Below are 24911 nucleotides of genomic sequence, written 5' to 3'. Positions count from 1 at the left end.
CCAAATGTAAGAGCCCACCCCACTCACAAGACGGAATTAATAAAGCCAACAATTTATTGCTGGAAAACGATATGGAAAGTGCCAAGCCTATACTACCAACCAATGCCATACGTTTCCAATGAAAACCTATGACACAAAAACAAAGGGATCTTTTAGCAAAACTGCATTGTAACATCGATAAGGCAGCCACTGCCTGCAACCCTTCCATAGACCATCACAGCTGCCCAGCAACAATGACCTTGTCTCTTTTGTTCTACCGACACAAAACTTCAAAAGGGAATCATGACATTCTAAACAGGGGCCACCTGTTGCAGCTATCTAAGGCTCTGACAAAATTGAGTGGCATAAAATCTGATGACATAAAAAGGTAGGTTTAATCATCCCCTCAATAGCCGGTGTTAGATCCGGGGGTTTCTAGTTGGCAGGGTATGTACCACTGTCCAAGTAGGGACCGTTGCTTCTAGTCAGGGAAAGGGGGATACACTGTTAAGATAACCCCTGCTCACCCTCCAGGTAGCTTGGCCTGAGCAGTCTAGGCTATCAAAGGCAATGTGTAAAGTATTTGTACCAACATTCACAGTAACACAGTGAAAACACCACAGATTTACTCTACACCAGTTTTAGAAAAATAAGGTATCTTTACTAAAAACTTCACAAGACCAAATACTACAGAAAAACCAACATACAATTAAAAAGGTTACTTTAAAGATAGTTCAAGAGTTTGTAGAAAGTACTCCAGGATGTAAAAATCAGTGTCCTGCACAATGTGACTCTCAATGCACAAAATGCGACACTCTCATGCCCAACAGTACCTGTAGTTGCACTAAAGTTCCCAAAAGCTATAACAATGAAGATGGCAAAGGAGATGCGATACTCCTGAGACCTTGGGGAGGCTTTGCAGCAGCCCTGCTTCACGCACGCAGCAGAGGTGGATGCGCCGGCTCCGATCTGTAGGGGGAGGATGCGATGACTTTGGCTTTCGTTGCGTAGGTTTCTTAGGGGAAAGCTTCACGCACAGGTACGATGCGACGCTCTTCGATGGGGCGCGATGCACGGTGCGGCCTTGACTTCTGGCGCCGCAGCCCTCGATGCGCCACGGGACGGGACTCTGCGTCGACGCACGCAGCGACTGGATACTTTCATGCACCGGCAGTGGTGCGGCCCGCAAACTGGTTCTGCGACGACCTTCGCAGTGTCAGGAATTATTATTATTATATTTGGGTTTATAAAGCGCACAGATATCCAGGGGTTTCCCGGCGCTGACAGAGGAAAAGAAGCAGGGAGACAAGATGGAAGAAGGATTAAGCAGAGAAAAGCCAGGTTTTTAGGCCCTTCCTGAATTTCAGGTAGCAAGTTTCAAAGCGCAAAGAAATGGGGAGTGTGTTCCAGAGTGATGGCGCCAGATAGGAAAAGGAGCGACCACCAACTCTGGTGGGTTTGAAACGAGGCACGGAGAAGGTGCCAAGAGAGGAGGATCTGAGGGTACGCACAGGACAGTACGGTTGAACCAAAACGGAAAGGTAGGGGGGGGAGTTGCCTGTTTTAATCCGGTGCATATAGCAGAGAGCTTTGAATTTTGCTCTTGATTCGATGCGCAGCCAGTGAAGGCTGCGCAGGGAAACGGTAGTAGAGGCAGTTCTGGGCAAATTGCAGAGCAGGCGAGCTGCCATGTTTTGCACCACCTGTAATTTACGTGTTACTTCCTTGTTAGCCCCAAGGAGGAGCACGTTACCGTAGTCTAACCTGGAGGTTACTAAAGCCTGGACCACAGTTCTTAGGGTATCTGGCGGCAGCATCCATGCTATTTTTCTCAGCCATCGCATGATATTAGTACAGGTGGCTGAGACTTTCACAACATGCTGCTTCATGGACAATTGGTTGTCAAATGTAACTCCCAGGTTACGAGCCTTGGTGGATGGAACCGGCAGGGGACCCATTTGCTGAGGCCAATACTTAGGGCCCCAGAGAGAGGTGTCAGGACCGAATAGAAGAAGTTCGGTTTTGTCGCCGTTTAGTTTTAGTTTATTGGTCTGCATCCAGTTGGCAATATTAATGAGCCCAGATCGGAGAGATGAAGTAGGGGCGTGTTTATTAGAAGAGAGAGAAAAAATGATTTGGGTGTCGTCCGCATATGAAAATATAGAGAGACCAGATTGTTCTGCCAGAGAGGCGAGAGGACTGACATAAATATTGAAAAAAAGGGGGCTCAAGATAGAGCCCTGGGGTACACCGTGTGGGGACGGGAGAACGGTGGAGGCAGAAGTGGGGGAAAAGACCTGAAAAGTGCGTGCGGACAGAAAACTGGCGATCCAGGCTAGAGCAATGCCATGGATACCAGCGGCCTTTAGGGTGGAGAGGAGGATGTCATGGGAGACGGTGTCGAACGCAGCGCTTAAGTCCAACAGGATAAGCGCCACCGTCTCTCCTCTGTCCACCTGTTGTCTGATAGCCTCTGTGACACCTAAGAGGGTGGATTCGGTGGAGAATCCAGCCCTAAAACCAGACTGGGATGGGTGTAGGAATTTGGTGACCTCAATGTGAGAGGAGAGGCAGAGGTTAATGTGTTTTTCTAATACCTTGGACAGACAAGGGAGTAGAGATATGGGTCGGAAATTGGAAGGGTTATTGGGATCGGCGTTGGTTTTTTTAAGAAGGGGAACCACCATGGCGTGTTTCCAAACTGCAGGAACGGTGGCTTCCGACAGAGATGCGTTCAGGAGGGCTAAGATGGGTAAAAGAGCGGGAGTGTCAAGGGTGCTTAAAATTTGAGGAGGCATGGCATCAAGTGGGGAGCCAGATTTGATTTTAGCCATGAGTTTAAAGAAGAGTTCCAGAGAGATCGAATCCCATTTGTCAATAGAAGTGTGAGGGACAAGGGTAGTAGTATCCTGAGAGACGGTGGTGTCAGGATCTGTACTGGGAGGGTTGTCTAATGCTCGTGGGGAGGCATCAAAACCGGCATAGATGCGGTCTATTTTCTCCATGAAAAATTCAGCAAGTGTATTGCATTGGACTGTGTCCAAACAGGGGGCTTTTGGCAAGTTTGATTGTCCAGAAAGTTCTTGGACTGCTCTAAAAAGAGCTTATGGGCGGTTTTGGGCTGATAGAATAGAGGTGTTTACATAGTTTGCCCTGGCAGATTTGCACAGGGAGTGGTAGTTTCGAAGTTCCGTTTTATAAATTTCTTTATCATTGGGGGAATACTCAGATCTCCATATGCGTTCAAGTTTCTTGCACTTGGATTTGGCGCATTTGAGTTGGTCATTAAACCAGGGGGCAGGGGGATGAGTGAAGTTTTGTTTTCCATTACGGGCCGGAAGACAGATGTCAATGGCTGAAGAGAGCCATGTGTTAATTAAACTTTCATCTTTGATAGTGATATTGTTGGGTAGAGAGGGTAGGGTTAAGGCAAGCTGGCGATTCAGTTGTGACAACTTGTCTGCACCGGGACGATGCTCGACGCACTCTGCGATGCGGGGACTCCGGGTGCTGCGATGACGCCGCGATGAAATTCTTCTCGCACTCTCGATCTTGCGACTCGCAATCGGATGATGCGACCCTCAAACGGATGATGCGATGGGTACCAGTGTTCACGCTTTCTGCTTTCCAGCTCCCAAACACAGCAAAACGACCTCCTGAGGCCCCAAGACTAGGCAAGCATTCCAAGGCAGGTCAGAACTCCTTGGCAGAGGTTCCTTCTTAGTTCCACAGTGATCTAAAGTGTAGGTGTCTGGGGTCCTCTTCTTATACCCCTCCAAGTCTTTGTCTCTCTTTGTTTCAGTGGGGGGATTCCCCTGCTCAAACCGGTTCCTGGGTGTGCTCTGCCCTGGAGCACCTGGTTCCTTTCAGAGTGAGGGGCAGGGTTGTTAGACGCTCAGCAGAAGGTGGAGCCTTCTTTGTGCTGGCAGAGGCAGAGTCCTCAGCCTGGCCAGCAGGGGGTGGAGCCGGCATTGTGCTGGCAGAGGCAGCCCTATTCAAACCCAGGGGCTACTCCTCCCACCCATCTAGAGCAGATCTCCCTATTCACCCTGCTGCTGACTCATCCAGACTCCTGGAGCCACCTAGCCCATCACATGACACCGGTCAGCCAATCTGCACACAGGCACACAGGAAGGTTAAACAGGAGAATAGTTACTTTCTAAAAAGTGCTATTCTCACACAGTGAATTTAAAAACCATCTTTCTAAAAAGATGTATAATTAAATTCTGAACACAAAGATACCAAACTTGGATTTTCTATCTTGCCTTTAGGGGAAGATAGGCATGTAAACAGCCTCCCCCATTCTGTCCCATGGGCAAGATAGCCTCTCAGCAGTGAAAAACGACAATGGCTGTAATTCACTACCAGGGCATGTTACACACCTCAGTACATGCCCTACCTTTCAGATACACTGCACCCAGCCCAGGGGGGTACCTAGGGCCACCATAGGGATGCCTTACATGTACAGAAAGGGAAGGATAAGGCCTGGTCAGTGGTTGCACTGGGCAGGTCGACATGGCAGTCCTGGACTGCACGTAGGCACTGCAAGCAGGCCTAAGACATCATTTTAGCGCTACTCCTGTGGGTGGCACAATCAGTGCTGCAGCCCACTAGTAGCATTTGTACTACCAGCCCTGGCACTCCCAGTGCACTTTACTAGGGCCTTGCAGGTAGAACAAATATGCCAAACAGGTATAGCCAATTACATCACAATTTCCCTTGGGAGCACTTGCACTTTGACACTGATCAGCAGTGGCAAAGTGCCCAAAGCATCTATACCAGTAAAAACGGCATCCAGCATAGCATCAAAAATAAAGGAGGCAGAGGCAAAAAGTCAGGGGTAACCACGCCAAAAGATGCCAGGTCTAACAGCCGGTCATCCTGAAACAACCAGGATAAACTGCTACAATCAATGGACTGCAGATCTGATTCATGTGCAAAAAAATGAATTAGCCAAATGGGGTATCAGCATAGAAAAACCTGCTGCACAACTTTATCCCACCCCATTACTACCATATGAGTCTCCTGAAATGACCAACGCTGCCAGAGTCCATCTTCTATCATAAAATCCGCACTAGTGGCCTTATCCAGTACCTATGACATTTCATCAGCTGTACATGACATCTGAAACAAAGATTTGAGAGATCATGCATCCTGTCAGATACAACTAATGCAAGAAAAGTGGCACGTTGAAGGTCTTCCCATAACCATCCTAGCCTCATGCATCCATGTTCACACTCTTCAGTCACAAAATAAAGCCAGGCAACCACCCGCTTTGGATCATGGAACATCACAGGTCTTCAAAGTCTGTAAATAGAGATAATGCGCTTCATAATGCGGCCAGAGCGATCATAGGTCTTCCTAGGTTTTGCTCGGCCGGTCAATCTTTGCGAGCCTTGCATTGGTTACCCGTTAGGCAGCGGATCCACTTTAAAGTTTTGTGCCTTTCCTTCAAAATTCTGAAGGGCCTATCACTTCCCTTACTGCACCAACTCTTGCGCCCTTACATCCCGGGCCGCACTCTGCGCTCGCTAGACCAAGAATTAGCGGTAGCCCCTCGGTTCAAACTCAGTCGGGTGGGGGGTCGCTCTTTTAAGGTGCGGGCAGCCGCACTCTGGAACGCTCTCCCTTTGAAACTCCGGACCTTTGGTGACCTGCTCTCCTTCCGCAAGGCCGCTAAAACTCATTTATTTTCTGAGCTTTGTTAAATCCTGCACTCCCCAATTTCTTAATAATTATTTCTGTTCCCCAGTTGTGTTGTGTTCGCCACCTTGTCGGTGCGCCGGGACGCTCCTTCGCTGGAGCAGCCGTGCGCAATACAAATAGCACTAACATAACATAACTTAATAAACAATCATGACATTTTGTGCAGATGTGGTGTATGACTCCTGAACTTATTGATGGCTTTGTAGTAATTCATACCCCAGCACAGAAACAAGGAAAACCAGCAGAAGGTTTAGCATTCTATGTGACCACAGCGCTTAACATCTCTTCCAGCAAAATTGCATTAAAGCTGACCTTTATTCAAGCAACATTCAGAACATTCAGAGCAAAAAACATGAACTCCACTTAGTTGAATCATAATTATAAACATCTTCATCAAGCCCCCGGCACAAATCAAGAAACAATCACCAAAAACAAATACTGAGTTTCCTGTCGTCTCTCGGAGCACTGAGCCTGAATGTGAGATTCCACTCATATAAACCTGCAAATTCCACCAGAGTCACCAACTGTAGTGCAAGAACACAAGACTACACATTTGCAGACTGTTCTTTGTTTAGATCCATCAATGACTTTGTAATCCTAGAGTCCTTTGACAGCAACAACTTTGTACAGTCAGCAAACCTGGCAATAAATCTTTACAAATCAAACCCAGAAATGTAGGTGATTGTGAGGGTCTGCAAGGTATACAAAGACTAAAATGGGCCTGGTGTACCGATCAAAAGCGATGCAATGATTGTTGAGGATGGAGCATCCTCAGGTTGCAATCCAGAATGCCCCCCATTTTACAACAGATGGAATGGCTCCCCCACCTGATCTGGAGTGCAGTAACATCCCACTAAATATTATGCAATAAGGGTAACTGCTCAAGATGGCTGCAGAAGAGCGCACAAAACAGGTACAAGTCACGACGCCTATATGCGAATAACACTAATTGTGGTTTAATACCAACTGTTCTTTCTCCAGATAAGCTGAGGAAAAGAAATCAGAATAAGCAACCTAGAGATTGCCTTCCTGAAATTAGCAAATAACTTAACAGGCCCATCACCAGAGTGTCATCAAGGCAAAATACATGCTTTTGTCACACTACGATTGTGAGATCCTTACGGCAGGCTAGATCAAACAGCTAGACACAGCACAATGCAACTTTTCAGGAGCCTGTTTTACCAACCAAAATCAACATCCCAAGCCCAAATTAGGCTGGAATTAAATCTTGTTAACTAGTCAATATATCAGGCTGGTCGAGTTGCTTGATTTTGGCCAAACTGCAAGCAGGACCAGCAGAGCTCTATAAGATCTTTTCTATGGAAAGAACTCTGGTCGTTGAAGGAATTAAAAAGATAACATGCTGAGATCCTGACTATGAAATCCCTTCAACTGCTCGAATTAAGGTATTCAACTACATCATGGTCGAAGTTTAAAGCCCTAGTGAAGAAACAATTGGGTCTTTCCTCCTTTTCACTTGACAGCTTAACCTGTCTAGCATTAAAGCACACCGTCACTTTATTAAGAGCCTCATTACGAGTCTGGTGGTTCACGGCTCGCCAGACTCATGTGGGCGCAGTGGTGGCAGTCCTCCTACCACCCAATTATGACCAGGGTAGTCGGGCCACCCTGGGACCACAGCAACCGCCACCATCAGAGATCCCTGGTGGCGACGTGAGAGTCTTGAGGCAGCAATATGCATTACGAGTTTCCATGAAAAGTGTGGCACCATGAAAAGTGTGGCGTGAGGAAACAAATGGGGCCCTACAGGGTCCCCTTGTGCCCCTGCACCATAGGGTGCATGTAGGGCGGCACATGTTGTGCCCCCCCTGTGTGCATGCACCCCAGAACCTACACGGCATGGACTACAGCAGTCCATGCCGAGCAGGTACTGATATTGACGTTCCCATTACGGTGCTTATTTCATGGCCACTGTTGTGGGAATGCCAAAGAACCGTCCGTCAGACAGGAGAAAACATCTAATCTGGCGGGCAGTTCAACCACAGGATTGGCGGTGCAGGAGTGGGCGGTTCGGCTCCCGCACGCCAAACTCGTAATGAGGCCAGAAATTTTTACGCCATTTTAACTGGCAGGGGTGACCTCCTGCAAATTGAAACATAACATAACAGGACTGAGAGTCAGCCTATTCGATATGGGCAACATACGACAGAAATGAATATGTTCTCGTTCTATTATGAGCTGTCTATATTTTTTCAACACTGGAAGGAATCTTTGGCCCATGTAATTTGCTGCTGCCAAGGTTTCGCAGAAGAGTGCTCCACATTTCTGCTCCCTTCCTTCATTGGGGCGCTCACCATCAATGATGCTGGCCGACGGGCCCTTTTCCTGGTACTCCTCTCTCCGTGACAATCCTTGGGGTGACAAGGAGCAGAAGGAAAACAGAAGGACTTCCTTCCAAGTGCAGCGCGAATCCAACCAATCCTGGAGCTGCTCCCATGAGTTTTCAGCTCCAGGATTGGTTAGAGCCAGCTAACCCAGTGCTGATTTTGAGGCTGGGGGACTGTGTCAGCAATCCCCCGGCTGTTTCTCATCTGGCCAATGTGACATGAGCACTGAGCACTAGGAGACCAGGGGCGTAACAAACGCCTCCGCAGGACCCGCGGTGCGGGGGGGCCCCCAGTCTTCGGTTAGGTGAAGGGGGCCCCCTCAGCTCTTCAGTAAAGAGCTGTGAGTGAAAGGCTTGCTGTAGAAAGCAGGTGCAGCCTGCAGCCGGCTCTGAGCTCCTCCCGCTGACCCAGGGCAGGACTGAAGAGAAACAAAGTAACAAGTTACATTGTTTCTCTTCAGTCAGAGCCCGGACGGAAAAAGGATGGGGCCCCGCACTCTTCAGAAACACCGGGGCTTTCAGGGAGAGAGGTGAGACTTGTAAAGAGCAGGACAGATAACATTCTGCAGCGTTGTCGGTAAGTCTAGCAGTTTTAATTGTGACGTTTTAATTGTGTGCTCCTTCAAAAACATGCTATGTTGTGGGTTGAGAACAAATGCCTAATATGTTTTAAAATGCAGCATTTACATTTCTACAGATAGGTTATCTGGGACTTTAATTAGTCCCAGCTGTAAATATCCTCCTGTCGCTGACCCTTTTCTTTGTCTCACACCACTAACAAGTGCAGGATATGTTACCTCCTGCCAGGCCCGGTTCTAGAGGGTGGGGTGGGCCGGGTGGGCCAGGCCCACCCAAACATGAGCCATGGCCCTCCCAGTGAATCTGCCACCGATGTACAACTACATAAAAACTGTGCAGATAACTGGTGATTTATGATCCTGCTGCAGAGTAACCATTTGTCTGTTGGTAGTTTTTAAATGCTGATAAACTGAATTTTATGGGAATAGCTCAGTGGGTTACTACCTCTGTCACAGATATCCTTGTGTTACTTGCAGTTCAGAAGTTACTATCCTAACATAGGACAGTGACCTATGAACTGTCTTTAAAGAGCTGCATACAAACTTCGCTTTTTTGTATTGTGATATAGTTAGAACTTCTCCATTCCTTCATTATTCTAATGTTGCCAAAAAGAGTTTGTTTGGGAAGTTATTACATTTTTATCAGTAAGGCCAACCCCCAACCACTGGAGTACTCTTTAAATCCTGAGTTTGTGCTTCTCCAGTCCAAACCCCCGTAAAATATATTGCCCACCAGTATGGATGACGTGATTTCTACACCTTGTAATCCTCATTGGCTTATGTGACATTCCCCTTGGACTGATTTATTGCCTCTGTATAATGCGTGCTGTTATGTAAAGTACTGTGACACCCTACACTCATATGAGTAGCGCTGTAACACAAATGGAATGGATATGAGGGGCAACGGAGAGATGAGGGGCACAAGTGGAGGGTGGCAGTGAGGGAATCCGAGGAAGAGGTCATGGGGTGGGGAGCTACGGAGAGATGAGGGGCGCTGGTGGAGGGTGGCAGTGAGGGAGTCAGAGGAGGAGGTCACGGGGTTGGGGGAACTACAGAGAGATGAGGGGCACTAGTGGAGAGTGGCAGTGAGGGAAGCCGAGGAGGAGGTCCTGGAGTGGGGGTGGAGCTGCGGAAAGATGAGGGGCACTAGTGGAGGGTGGCAGTGAGGGAAAACGAGGAAGAGGTAATGGGGTGGGGAGCTACAGTGAGATGAGGAGCACTGGTGGAGGGTGGCAGTGAGGGAGTCAGAGGAGGTGGTCACGGGGTGGGGGGGAACAGCAGATAGATGAGGGGCACTAGTGGAGGGTGGCAGTGAGGGAATCCGAGGAGGAGGTCACAGGGTGGAGGGGAACTACAGAGAGATGAGGGGTACTGGTGGAGGGCGGCAGTGAAGAAATCTGAGGAGGAGGTCATGGGGTGGGGGGGAACTACAGAGAGATGAGGGGCGCTGGTGGAGGGAGCAGTGAGGGAATCTGAGGAGGAGGTCATGGGGTGGGGGGGCTATGTAGAAATGAGGGGCACTAGTGGAGGTTGGCAGTGAGGGAAGCGGAGGAGGAGGTCATGAGGTGGGGGAACTACAGAGACCTGAGGGGCACTAGTGGGGGGTGGCAGTGAGGGAATCCAAAGAGGAGGTCACGGGTGGGGGGATCTACGGAGAGATGAGGGGTGCTGGTGGAGGGTGGCAGTGAAGGAATCTGAGGAGGAGGTTATGGGGGTGGGGGAATTATGGAGAAATGAGGGGCACTGGTGGAGGGTGGCAGTGAGGGAATCTGAGGAGGAGGTCAGGGGTGGGGGGGAACTACAGAGAGATGAGGGGCGCTGGTTGAGGGAGCAGTGAGGGAATCTGAGGAGCAGGTCATGGGGTGGGGGGGCTACAGAGAAATGAGAGGCACTAGTGAAGGATGGCAGCGAGGGAAGCCGAGGAGGAGGTCATGGGGTGGGGGGAACTATAGAGAGATGAGGGGCACTAGTGGAGGGTGGCAGTGAAGGAATCTGATGAGGGGGTCATGGGGGGGGGACTACAGAGAGATGAGGGGCACTGGTGGAGGGTGGCAGGGAATCCGAGGAGGAGGTCATGGAGTGGGGGGAAATACGAAGCTATGAGGTGCGCTGGTGGAGGGTGGCAGTGAGGGAATCTGAGGAGGAGGTCATGGGGTGTGGGGGAGCTACAGAAAGATGGGGGACACTGGTGGAGGGTGGTAGTTAGGGAGTCTGAGGAGGAGGCCATGAGGGGGAGTGGCTATGGCGAGATGAAGGGTACTGTTGGAGGGTGGTAGTTAAGCTATCTACAGAGAAAGAGGTCAAAAAAGAGGTCAAAAAGACGTTTGCACCAGCAATAAAGCCGGCCCTGTCATGGCCTTTCTGTTTTCATTTATTTAATTAACAGTCAGGTGATTAGGACAACTGTGGAGCATACTTTATCATGCATGCTAATTATTTTTACTGCTATATTCAATGTTTCAAGTTTGAAGGTGATTTTACTATTGTTTTTTACTGGGAATAGTGAAAGTGGAACTGAATGGTGGCTGATATGGGGCTAGGGCCCAAGGTCAGGTGTGAGATAAGGTGCGATGGAGAAGGGTGGTAGAAAAGTGGATAATCAAGCCTGTAAGAGAGTGCGCTGCAGAGTCAGAGGTCAGGTGGAGGTAGTAATGAAGAGGGTTTCTCCCTGAAGGCTCGCACAGAGGAAGCCTGAGTAGAGTCACTTGCTTGATACTCCCACCTTAGAAACTTCCTCTTCCCATCAAAGTGACATTGCATGGAAGAAAAGCACTTTTTGAGAGTGATAACATTTAGAAAGAGACTTTGAAAAGAGTGCGTTTTACTGTGCCTTGTAAGAGTAAGGAGAGATAAAGGAGGGCCCAGAAGCAGGCCTGGCTAGATATATAAGCGATAAATCGGGCCAGCAGTGGCCCACCCGAATGTACCCTTGGCCCACCCAAATAAAAATTCCCGGAGCCGGGCCTGCCTCCTGCCCCCAATGTTACCATTCCCCGTCCCACCCTTCGTGTTAGTTGGCACTAGCTTGGTTTTATTTTACCTTTGCCAATGCTTGATTACTTGCTTCACAAGCATTGGCTGCCGCTGCATGGCTCCCACGTGCTGGCCTCACACTTCGGAGCTGAGGAGACCCGTCCCCTGTTGCTGTAGACGCCTCGGTGCTGTTGCTCCACCCTGGTGTAGGCTGCCAGCTCCTCACCCTGCTCCTAAACCTCTTACTCATCAGCTCACAGCCTCACATCTACCGGGGCACATGAGCTGAGCTACCGGGAGCCGTTTGTGTTGGTCTTGGTGCTGTTCTGTGGTATTGCTTGCTGTGCTGGAAGGAGAGAGGGCTCCTTCCTGTCCACCTCTAAACAGGTGCCGGGGACTCCAGAGAAAGGGGGCCGGGATTGACTACCCTTGTTGCATGTGACAATAAATGACCTAGTATTACATTCTCTCTATAATGGTGAGTTCAAATCAGAACATGCCAAATGTGGCCCTCGGGGTAAACGCACTGCTACTGGGCGCCAGAGACACACAAAAATCACTATTCGGCTCCCGGGCAACGGCTAAGCTTTATCCAAACAGTTCTGAAGTGCTGCTCACGTGGTATTAAGAAGTCTTTTCTTGCACTTTTTCGTCGAACAGCACGTCACAGAGACCGGTCTGTGTGCAACCCATTAATAAAACAAATTGCACCTCTGCCAGTGGCATAGTGTTAACTTTTGTTGAAATAGTGCCAAGAAACACGCTTATGCTGTTTGTGAGCGCTATAAAACACATAAATTGTACCTATTTCAGCTGCACGCAAGTTACCAACTGAAGCGTGTTACAATAGCGCTTAAAGGAAGGTCCTTGCTCTTCATCTGATGTGTGCATAAATTGAAAAGCATGTCACGCTTTGTTAGTACTGGAGTCGTAGAAGAATATGGAAGGATTTGCTGTCTTCGTCTTTCTTTTCTCATCTTGGTCTCTTTCAATCTTACTTTCATTAATCTTGCACTTAATTTACTAACTTTTCCTACTTATGCCTACTGCTGATTTTTGTTTCTACTCATAGGTTTCATACTTCCTCTTACTGTGCTACGTAACCTCTTAATTTTACCTTTCTCTTACACCTCATATTTGTTCCCACTCTTACGTTTAATTATTCCAACATACTCTTGCTTCCACTTACAATTTATTACGCCTATTTCCTCCTGCTCTTACTCATTTCTCCTCTTACTCCTATTACGTCTTCTAACTGCTATTCTTACTTTTGCTACCGTATTTACCAATGCCCTTATTACCATTAACTTAGTCCTACCTACTCCTACTTGCACTCTTACTCCTGCATACTCCTACTTGAACCTACCTTCCGCTACTTTTACATCTACATACTTCAGCTCTTCTGCTTAGCCCTTCGAATGCCTATTCTTACTCATACTTGGGAGAGGAGTTGGCCTAACGGCTAGGGCGGTTGACCTCGAATCTGGGGAACTGGGTTCAAGTCTCAGCAATGACGCTGAACATCCTGTGATTCTGGGCAAATCTCTTAATCTCCCTGTGCCTAACAAATATGAATGCGTCCTCATGTAACGCAACTGGTGCTCATGTAAAGCGCTATGAAACCCGATACGGGTCAAGTTCGAGCTATATTAAACTCCATAAAATAAATAAAAATAAAAAAAATGAACAGGATCTGCTCGGTCGCATTGGAAGGTAAACAAGCATTTGCATTGCAATTGGTCTCGCATTTGTGAGAGTTAGAGCTATTGACATTGTAAAGGACAGTGTATTTTACCTATGTGTTTTCTGCTTGGAGTGGAGTGAATGTGTGTGGTGTCAAGTGGACATATGTGGTTTGGATTGGAATTGTTAGTTGTGGAATTGTGTTGTGTGGATTGGATCTGTGTAGCGAAATAATTAATTATGTGTATAGTAATTGTGTGGTATTGAGTGTACTGGAATTATGTGGAGTGGGATTGTGTGTCATGGAGTGGGATTGTGTGTCTTGGAGTGAGATTATTTGGAATGGTATTTTGCGTTGTGGAGTGGTATGTAGTGGAGTTTACTTATGTGGTGTGCTGTTAAATATTATAGCATGATGTGGAATTTTGTGGTGTAGATTGGATGTATGTGGTGTGTTATGTAATTCTGTTGTTGGTTTGAATTATGTAGTTTGTTGTTGAATTATGTGGTGTGGAATGGAAATGTGTAGAGTTGAAATGTGTGACGTGGAAGTGTTCGCTGCTGGGTGAAAATTATGTTGAGTGGTATTATGAGGCATGGTGTGAAGTGTAGTTATGTGGAATGTTGCTACGTGACAGACTGGATTTATGTGGAGTGTATTTATGCAATATGGATGAGAGCATAATTATGTGGAGGTTAATTATGTGGTGCTGAGTGGTATTATGTGGAGTAATTATGTGTGATGAATTGTGTGGGGATGAATTGTGGAATTGTGATGTGTGGAATTATGTGGCATGGTGTGGTGTATAATTGTGCGGAGTGGAATTATGTAGCATTTTGCAGAGTTGTATTTTGTGGAGGGTAATTCTGTGTTTTGGAGTTGCGTGTAAATATGTTGCGTGACGTATAATTATATAGGTTGAAGTGGAATTATGTGTACTTGAATTGTGTAGTGTGGAGTGTAATTATGTGGTTTGGAGTGCTATTAAGTTGTGTGGAATGTTATTATGTGATGTGGAATTATGAGGTATGGAGTGAAGTAGAAATATATGTTTTTTCATATTTAGGATTTTAATTATGTGGTATGGAATGTAGGGTTAAATTATTTATAGTTGAATAGTGTGGCATGGAATTATGAGAGGTTCAAATGTGCTGAGTTTGGTAGAATTAGGTAGCGTGGATTTGAGCAAGCTGTGCACGCTAAGGCTTTTATGTCATGGGGTATAAAGTTGACGATTGTCTATGTTTCTTTGTAAAAATAATTTGGGCTGTTTCTTTACCTTCCGGTACATTTCTGAACAATTTGTTAAGCTAAATTGTAATGTTTCTTTTTGTGCGTATGCAGGAAAGAACGAGTGTATGTGGAATGTTGCTACGTGGCATAGACTAGATTTATGTGGAGTGTATTTATGCAATATGGATGAGAGCATAATTATGTGGAGGGTAATTATGTGGTGCTGAGTGGTATTATGTGGAGTAATTATGTGTGATGAATTGTGTGGGGATGAATTGTGGAATTGTGAGACGTGTGGAATTATGTGGCATGGTGTGGTGTATAATTGTGCGGAGTGGAATTATGTAGCATGTTGCAGAGTTGTATTTTGTGGAGGGTAATTCTGTGTTTTAAAGTTGAGTGTAAATATGTTGTGTGACGTATAATTATATAGGTTGAAGTGGAATTATGTATACTTAAATTGTGTTGTGTGGAGTGTAATTTTGTGGTTTGGAGTGCTATTAAGTTGTGTGGAATGTTATTATGTGATGTGGACTTATGTGGTATGGAGTGAAGTAGAAATATATGTTTTTTCATTTTTAGGATTGTAATTATGTGGTATGGAATGTAGGGTTAAATTATTTATAGTTAAATTGTGTGGCATGGAATTATGAGATGTTCAAATGTGCTGAGTTTGGTAGAATTAGGTAGCGTGGATTTGAGCAAGCTGTGCACGCTAAGGCTTTTATGGGGTATAAAGTTGACGATTGTCTATTTTTCTTTGTAAAAATAATTTGGGCTGTTTCTTTACCTTGCGGTACATTTCTGAACAATTTGTTTAGCTAAATTGTAATGTTGCTTTGTGTGCGCATGCAGGGAAGAACGAGTGTATGCAAAAAATCATCCTATGTCTCAGTACTAACTTCCACACCTCTAAACAACAATCCCAATCCTAGAATGAGTTATCCGTTTGCTTTACAACAGTTAGTAAAACAAGGAAGTGCTTTGCGAGTCTGTAAGTAGCAAAGGTTTTAAAGGGACTTGTTTTTGTGCAAAGTATTGTTTTTCCCAGTTCAAGGAAGGGATAAAAAAATATCTTCAGATAATAATAGGGGTGACAGGATGGTGCGATAGCAGAATATTGATTTGTGTGGATCTGGCGAGGACTGCGGGCAGCAAGTGCTTGATACGCTATTTGCATAAGAAAATACTATATATTTTTTTCGTTATCCTTCATTAGTTATTAGTAAGGAAGGGGGAAGAGAAGCGTTCACCGACAGCATTCGGTTAGTCTTAGGGAGACAAAGAATGCTGTGGTCTGTGGTAGATGGCGCCCAGAAGGCATACGTATATGTATCAGGAGCTGCCAAAGAAAGGAAGTGGAAATGCGCTTTAGACGTTGCTGGTATTGATGGCTACTGTGCGGTTGCAGACTTCGCTGGGCTGACAGTTGGTGGGGAAATGCTACGTTGTCATTGTAGGTTTAATTCATGAATCGCTCATTCTCTCTGGTGTTTGTCCTTGGGGTACTTGTTGACTGGTGCTACATATGGGATCTGGTTTGCCTTTGACAGCAGGTATGGTTTAGTGGGGTACATAGTGTAAATTAATGTTGGCGTGAGGAAACAAAAATCGGACACTTTGTACATTTGATATTATTGTGTGCATCATGCAGAGGATGAAAAGTAGCAGGAACGGCTTTGATGCCGTATAGGCTAGCAGGAAGAAATGTTTTGAGGTGGTCAGTTGCAGAGATTGTTCAACATTTTTAAAACTTCCATAGTGGCATTGGGGAGGCCAGCAGCTGAAAGGCTCTGTCTTTACTGGTAGGCAGTGGTTAGATGGTGACCGGTCATCAGTCTTTCTGTGGGTGATGGACAGGGGAGCAGTAGGCGGCGGTCACAGGTTTGCAGTGACATCCGAGGGGTGGTTTTAAAGGCGGGCAGAAAAGCATAATTGCGGGTTTCATAGGGGTGAGGGTAGAGTGTAATGGATGCGTTAGTAGCAGGCACGACGGAAGTGACCTGCGTTTGGAGGTGGTTAACTGAGCGGTCTTCACTTGAAGGTGGGTCAACAAGTTGGAGGATGTGTTTGGTGAGCCGGCTGGAGGCAGTGTTATGTAACTTTGCTGGAGGGCGCAGCAGCATTTACTGATGTATGTAAATCGCTCGATGAGAGGGCGGATGTGACCAATAGAGGAACCAGAATCCTTTTTTTATGGCTGGGGTGAGCCCCTGCAGTATGGCGGGTCGCTGGCCTGAGGGCTCTTGACTGGCGAGGAGAATGGGGGGCCCCCTCCATGTATTTTGCAGGGGGGCCCCCTCAAGTTTCGTTACGCCACTGTAGGAGACATCCTGCATTCTGCAGGAATCTGCCTGGCCCCCACCCTCACACTCTAGCAGCAGGGGCCGGTGGCACACAGAATAATAAAATGGTATTGACCATTGTATTATTCTGTGTTTACAGCTGCACCAGCAAGTGGGAGGACTCTCTTCCGCCTACAAAGAGAAACCGCAGCTGCTTCCTTCAGACAATTAAACATCAGATCATGTCAATCAGCAATCAAGGGATGTTCAGTCAATCAGATATGCAATTGACCATTAGAATTTCAAAGCGGCTTTAGCAATAAATACAGTCAGCATCAAAGTAAGGCTTAAAGCTTGGAACTCGATATGGTTATTATGCTAAGTATGTGATGTCGATTTTTTTTCTTTACTTTTTGACGATTGACCCAAATTTTGTAATGGTTTTTATTAACCACAGAATAAAGATGTATTTAATATTACGCTTTCTGCAATGGAGCACTCCGCACATCGAGAACTAGACTTTGACAAAGCCCATCGAAGGAGGAGAAACGTTGGGGTGTGAGTGCCTGACATCATTCATTCTTTTTACCTTTGCACATGAGGATTTAAATATTGTAAGATGCATTTTCTATAATCAATATTTGTTTTTGTATCAAATCTAGGACATCTTGTCATCTTTTTCAAATTGAAAGTATGAGGTGAGGTGGAGAGATTAATACTTGGATCTGTTCACATTCAACAGCCCTCTGTATTTTTTGAAGCTGGGATTTAGGTCCCTTTAGGGGTGTCACTTGATCTTAGAAAAGCTTATGCCATAACAGCTTTTCTTGAGGATCCCTGGGAATTTTTGTGAATTACAGAAAGTAATAAATCAATTCTCACTCATAGGTGTACATATATTAGTGTAGGCAGTGCTTAAAATGTGAACAAAATAAGTGCCAGCACCTCATCAGGAGTCCAATCAGGCTTGAAACACCCATTGCCAATGTCAGCGCTGCCAGTGACTGTAACAATGAAACTACTAACCACCACACTCTTACAAGTGTAACAATTCAGACTATTGTGGGGCATCCAACATTAAAGCAATAGCTTGGGTGGCAGGTTTTAATATAACCTTATAGCCCGCCGTAGCGGGCTATACCGGCTATTAAAGGCCCGCTGAATCGTTAAAGGCCCGAGCCGAAGGCGAGGGACTTTAACGAAGTAGCGTTATAGTAGCGGTATAGCCCTTCTACGAAGCCAGAGCTGTGAACAAAGAAACATTGGAATGTTGGAGCTCCGGGCTTATACCAGCCATTATAAGCCCGGAGCGCTCCATTGTTTTCAATGGAGCTTCTAACATTCCAATGTTCTAATACTTTTTAATGTATAATCAATTATCAAGTAAGTGTTGGTGTCCTTATCTCTAAATTTGACAATCAGCACCACGATGTGGCAGACTGTCATAAGTGTCAATGTTGACAATTAGGTGCTGTGCAATTTCCGAGCACCAGAAACCACTGCCTCAAATTAAGTAATGAGTACGTAAATTTACTACTTTCTTCGGGAATCAGGCCTAATGTCTGAGGTTTTCTATACATGTATTACAGTGCTGTGGTACCAAAATATCATTTTAGAATATCTGAAACAGTGTGTCCTAAACATTGTCCACATAAATCTTGCCCCACTGGTGTTAATAGAAAATCTACACTCAATGGGACAATATTTTTGTAAACAATACTTATGCCAGAGTGTAGTTCCCTATACATATTCTGACACACAGCCATTAGAGTTTCCCATGCATTCTAGTGACATGGCTTAGTCAAGGCATGAGCAAAACCACCAATGCAAGTAAAACAAAACTTCTAAATTGTGCAAAACAGAAAAAAGAGCTGGGGGTGATGATGAATGCCTGCTTATGTAACGCTGGAAAATATATAACAATCTCAAAAAGATTTAATTTCTGAGCTATCATACAATCCCTGGTTAAAAGAATACCTCTGCTATATTTTGGCTCAATTGTACCAGAAGTTACAGCAGTCATTATTTTGTAAACAAAGAAATCTTTCTGTTCTTTTTCTTTCTCTCATTTGTGCTTGTCCCACTCTTGCTCTGGGTAAAAGGTTGATAATGACAAGCATTGGTAAATGCAATATGTATCACCTACTTGATTAATAATACGTTGTTTTTGTTCTAAGTTGTAGCTTGGTGAGCAGTTGTGCAATTTAAGTTACTGAAAAATACATTTGATATGACCACGAGTTTAAAAACTATCACCTTTAATAAGTATTTCTAATTACAGTGCCATAATGTGACGTATTGGTGCCAAAGCTTTCACGTGTATAAGAAATACACTTTTTTGAATTGTTAAGATACTTTATCGTATTTGGACGTGATGTTTGTTGTATAATTTACATAGCAAATATTTTGTGGCTCGGCTCGTGCACGAGGCTCTAAGATCAGAGCTAGGTCCTTGGCTCGGCTCTCCATGTTAATTCGCTGTCTCGCCCAACATGTAGTTGTTCTTGAACATGTGTCGACACGAGTTCCATTCTTGAAACCCCTGTGGTCGGAGTTAAGTCTTGGTAGTAGTGCACTAAGATTTGCACATTAGTTGCTGAAGTTGGGAATTTCCCCCAAAACAATTCATACCTACTAGGCGAACTATAATAGTTTTGTATCAAACACCTGAGGAGAGCACCAGCCGTGTACAAACAGATTCAAACACATTAGACATTCTTAAACGTTACTTCTCCATGTTGTGTATTAACTGATAAACTAGTCCTTTTTCCTCAGTCGCCTATAACCCACCAGTCTACGGTGTTGACCTTCTAAGACCAGGGAGGTAAATGATAACTGTACATGTTTTACGTGTGCCTCAATCGTTATTACATATTGTTTGATGCCTGCGTTCTGCAGAAGCTCGCGATGTCAGAATTCTATAAAAAAGAATTAAACATTTTTCAATTGTTTCACAAAGTGCTGCCAGGTTGCAATCCCAAATGCACTGGTCAAGGCAGTACCCAAGACCCCGCTGTATTTTAAACTTGTGCTGCCACAAAGGGCTTTATTTAGGATAGGAACAATGTGCATATTTTAAACAGACAAAAAATGAATCACACGTTCAAGGCTGCAAATTTAAACACAACCCCACAGAGAACTGGTCATGATGAGCTGACGTGCACTTCCTCATAGGAAACACCATGAGTCAGCGTGGCTGTGATGAGTCTGTGACGTCAATGTCATAAATGCTGTCAGTACCTAATGATAGGTAGGGGCGATCGTCGCCCACAGCAGCAGTATCCGCAGCTGTACTCATTTGTCACAGAAGGAAGGGGACGTGGTAGGTGTGGGACTTAAATGTACTGTGACAGATGGTGGAAAGCCGGATCTTTCTGACAAATTGGGGCACCTTGTCACCCTAGGATAGGGGGGCTTAAACATTCAATGCCATGTCCCTCATGGAAGAAATATATATCAGGGGCACCTCATAACGACTATATTTTTTTCTCATGGTTATTCTTTAAAACTGGAAGGAGTAAAAAAAGACATTACATATTCTTTACTACTAACAATGACATCTCACTTAACCCTCGCTCCCCGCCAATGGTCCACAGAACATAAAGCATCACTGTTTACGAGTGCTCATGTGAGGCATCGTCATCACGTCGAAGTAAAGTAAACCATGGGCTGTTTAAAAATGCCACCACTCTTGAATGATGCGTTTAGGTCCCTGCGACACCCGAGTCCTATACACCGGAGGGCCATCTCCTTTCACCCAAGAATCCTCATGATGCAGTTTGGACATACTGCAGCCGAGGCAGACAGAGAGTGTCGTCACATGAGTAAGTGCAAAAGCAACTTAGAACTTGAACTCAGACCTGAAATAGTGAGTACTTTGTACGCACACAACACACACACAGATCGAGGAGCCCGAAGCCCCACCAAACACTTATCATGCGATGTGTTAGCGATGTCTGTTCAGTGATGCCGATCTCCAAGGCTGTCCAGGTGAGTGTTCAGTGGTGAGAGCCCCACAAGAGTACAACCGTGGTTTGAGGCAGTGAGTTGTTGGTAATGGCAGGGGAGCCATCAGCAGCTGTGTTGCTGCATGTCCTGCAGATGAGGAGGGGTGCCCCGGGGCAGGGATAGTTCAGCAAGCCTCTAAACCAGGTTAGGGTACACAAGCAGGGTATTGTAGGAGGGTATTCGGAGAGGCTTTGACCACCCCCTGTCTCTTACTGGTGCAGTTCAGTGAGAGGCGGCCCTTGCACTGAGACTGGCAACCGGGCTTACTTCCTGGCTGGAAATTCCCTCTTACACAACAAGGGGTTAGACAAAAAAGTAAACTGACAGCAGAGGAAAACTGTAGGTTGGAGGAGATTTAAAATAGGGGCAAATTGAGAAAGAGAAAGGAGAGAAGGCAAAGGAAGAAGAAAAAGGAATGAGAAAGAGAAACAGGATGGCGAGAGTGTCAAAGTGGACAAGACAGGGGCTGATTAGAAGCACACCGCCATTACAGAGAGCAAAGTGGAAAAGAGAGCAGACCTGCTGTACGGTATTTACTTCTGGGTCACAGCTGGAGTGCCTGACTCTCTGTATTGACATCAACATAAACAATGGAATAATTTTATTGCAAATGCAGACTCACATAGAGTTCGGGCATGAAATCAAAACAAATGCACTTGAAATGTGTGCATCCACGGGGAGATTAGGTAAACAAGCACAGAGCAAGGTCTGTGAAGGCAAAACCTTAAAAAAAAGCTTCCACAAACGTGGATGAAAACAGTATTTAGGCCTCGGGAGACTGATAAGAGAAACACACAAGGAACAACAGGGAATAGTATGCTACACCCAATAGAAATGGAGGAAAAGTAAGTGTCAAGTAAGTGAACCAATAAAAAGCACAGCCGGGATTTAAGCCCCATTTAAGATTTCTATTATATACAATAGATTTCACGCGATGTGCAGGCAAAACCTAAAAAATGAGTCCTAATTCCCAAAAACGAGTCCCGCCCACCGAATGCAACCACCACCACACATTAAGAACTGAAGTTTAGGATTGTTTCCAAATGAAGTGATAAATGAAACAGTAAAAAATGCATTGATATGAAAATAATCACTGTGTACCTCCACAAGGCCTTGTAGAATTCGCACACACATTACACATCCATAATGAACACGTGCTGCAGAGGGAATTAACATGTTCAATGTTGCTGTCAAGAAAATAGCTGCTCCAAATACCCTGTGGGAGAAAAACAGTTTCACAGAATCATAACAGGCACAATTAGGATACTATAGTGCATCAAGTTTACATAAAAAAACAAAGTCTACTCTCCTGAAAGTTTTCTTACATCCTATTGCTTCAGCTGAGAATTAAAGCCACATGGTACCCAGACAACAGACTGATTTTGAAGCTCACTTAGAAAGGAACTTCTCATTTGTCTCTGTTCTTTGAAGTGCCGCAGGGCGTTCTAGATAAGGCTTGCAGCATATTGCTTTGCGCTTTCATTTCTTTCCTGACTTCCAACCGTTTCCTTATATTCTTCTCAAAGGGACTGCCCAGCTACCCAGGTTCTTTTTTATTACATATAGTGTCCCAGATACTCATCAGGCATTTGCATCTGCTTTCACCATCCGAGGCACTTTGTTATTACAGAACAGTCTGCAAATGCCTGTGTGACCCCTTTTGTAATAAGGATCACACCAGCACAAAACGTTCTCTGGTGCCATCCCAAGGTGGCATTTTCTCAGTTACATGATAAATAGTCTCATGCAAATGGGGGTACATCTTTGCACCTGCGCCGTATTACAGTTAGAGGCACAGGGCCAAGGTAGTTGTTGGGAAGGACACTGACAGTGCGCCACATATGAAGTAGTGAAGTCAGTGGGCACCTTGTGGGGGGGGGGCACTTGGGAGGGATGTACTGGGGTTCAAGGGACTCCCAAGCATTTCCCCACAGACAGGTGGAGTCTCTCACAGTACTATGAGTGGATCTCTAACATCTACATTTTATTGTAACTGTGCACACTTTACTGGACTGCACCATGCACACCCAGTTAAAGGTGTCCAGGTTAGCAAGCCAAGATTGTGCACTCGATACGTCATTCGGTACCTTTCCTAGATCTCATTTCTTTTGTCTCAGTTGCATTTGCTCTTTGACGCTTGCTAACATCCTCCACAGCAGCAATCATTATTGGGTTATTGCATGGCATTTTCGCAAGGCTAAGTTGTGGCAAATGTTGAACAGAGACTCCTGCTGAAGGACACATAACTGTCTGCATTCAGCAAATCATGCTAGAGTGATTGGAGCCTAATACCAGGAAGCCAACATTCATTTGCCTATTCAGTCAAAGAAAGCCAGTCCCTTTTACAGTGCTAACAGCATGGGCCTAAATTGGTAAACCCATCATTATAATATTACCTAGGTAATAGTGAAGTTTTACTGTAATTATGAAATTTGCTTGTGTGTGTATGTGTGAGTGCTGGCGTATGTCTGTGGATGTTTGTGTGTATTAGCATGTGTGAGCCCAATATGAGTACATGCATCACTGAGTCCTAGCATGGTTGTAAAAATATTGTAGTGCCACTCTTTTCCTTTACTTGAACCTTTGTATGTTTTAGTGTAATGGGAAATTTAATTTACTAGTCTAGGATAATAGATTACAGGGCATGGTTACAGCATATAACTGTGACTTGTGTATATATGTTACATACAAAACAATTAACACAATTATAGCTCCTGTGTAATTGTTTCTAAGTTTTGTTCTCTCTGGTGTATCTGCAGTGCAGCAATGCATAACACCTGTTCATCATTAAATGCATTTAAAGTGTGCATTTTGCATGAATAACAACGATCTGGAAAAAATAGAGTTTGGACCACACTACAGAAAGAAGGCCAGAGAAAAAATATAGGTTTTGTACCAAAGCTACAAAAGTGTAAAAAGGCCCAATCCAGCCAAATCCAGTCTCGGGTTGCTCGAGTTTCGGTTCAAAGAGGACCTGGCATTGCCGTTTGGGCTGGACTGTTCCTATTGGCATAGGAAAAGACGTAAATGCCAACGGATGGGTCTATTCTGAGGTAGCATGGTGGGCAAAAGAATGATGGGTTGGAATAGGTTGGAATGCTACCTCGAGCTGTTGACAGTGGTTAGACTTATTGCATTCCTACCATTACCTTTTTGTGTGTTTCGGTCAATTATAAACATAAATAAATCCAGCCAGGACCTACAGTGTTGTAACACAAAACAATGGCCACCCTGCAGAATATGAAGAGGGCACCTTGGTCTCCCATATCTCACAGTTATTCATTGGATGTGGGCTGAATGGGGGCCCTCTGAAGGGTTGATGGGGCTCCCGAAGGGTTGCGTTCCCCCTGCACCGCAGGAGCTTTAGGGCCCTATGTTACAACATTGAGTACAGGCTGATCTTTCAGATTATCCTGACACTTATTGATAGAAAAATAATTTCGATACCTCTGCAATGTTTTTATGTGTCTCTCACACCATTAACTACAAAAATAGCAATGCTTGTTTCATTGGAGAAGTGACATAATCCACCCAGAAAAATAAACCATTTTAGGAAACCATTCCATAACCAATAATACAACTGTCGCTTGATTTAATATTGAGATATCTAGGAGCAGTAGCGGCTCCTGGAGGGAGTGCTGCTGAGCGGTGCAGGGTGGAGGGTAGTAAACTCCAGATTATGGCCGAACGGAGGTAAGTATACAAATGTGCAGAGAATTCTGGAAAGTTGTGAAAGCAGATGGAACAGGCTACTGGCAGTCTTGTTTGTGATGGAGAGAATGAGTTGTGTATCACTGACGTAGCAGAGGACGTTGATGTCGTGAAAGCGAATGTTGCTGGTTACAGGGATTATGTATGCATTGAAGAGGATCAGGCTCACGGTGGAGCCTGGCAGAACTCTGCAGATGAGGTTGCAGTCCGCGAGGTGTACAGTGCCAGGCTGACTGATTAGGTCCTTCTAGTCAGGACAGAGCAGATGAATCAGAGTGTGTATCCTTGGATTCTGATGCCATGTATGCGTTGGATGAGGATCAGATGGGAGACCAAGTTGATTGTTTCACTGCTGTAGAGGTTATCAAAAGATTCCAGAAAGATGAGAAGAAGCTCTTTAAAAGATT

General features: G+C 45.3%; 1 protein-coding gene across 1 annotated transcript in view; it reads right to left on the bottom strand.

Annotated features, from left to right (window-relative positions):
* The window catches only part of SLC17A8 (solute carrier family 17 member 8), a 332347-nt gene that overhangs the window by 182492 nt on the left and 124944 nt on the right, over window positions 1-24911 (bottom strand). Inside the window, exon 4 of the mRNA XM_085650684.1 lies at window positions 21895-22009. Within this exon, the coding sequence (XP_085506810.1) occupies window positions 21895-22009 (115 nt within the window). The remainder of the gene's footprint in view (window positions 1-21894; window positions 22010-24911) is intronic.

Source organism: Triturus cristatus, chromosome 4_1, assembly GCF_964204655.1.
Source record: "Triturus cristatus chromosome 4_1, aTriCri1.1, whole genome shotgun sequence".
NCBI lineage: Eukaryota > Metazoa > Chordata > Amphibia > Caudata > Salamandridae > Triturus > Triturus cristatus.
Note: the sequence above shows the minus strand (reverse complement) of the source record. Positions and strands in the feature narration are given on the sequence as shown.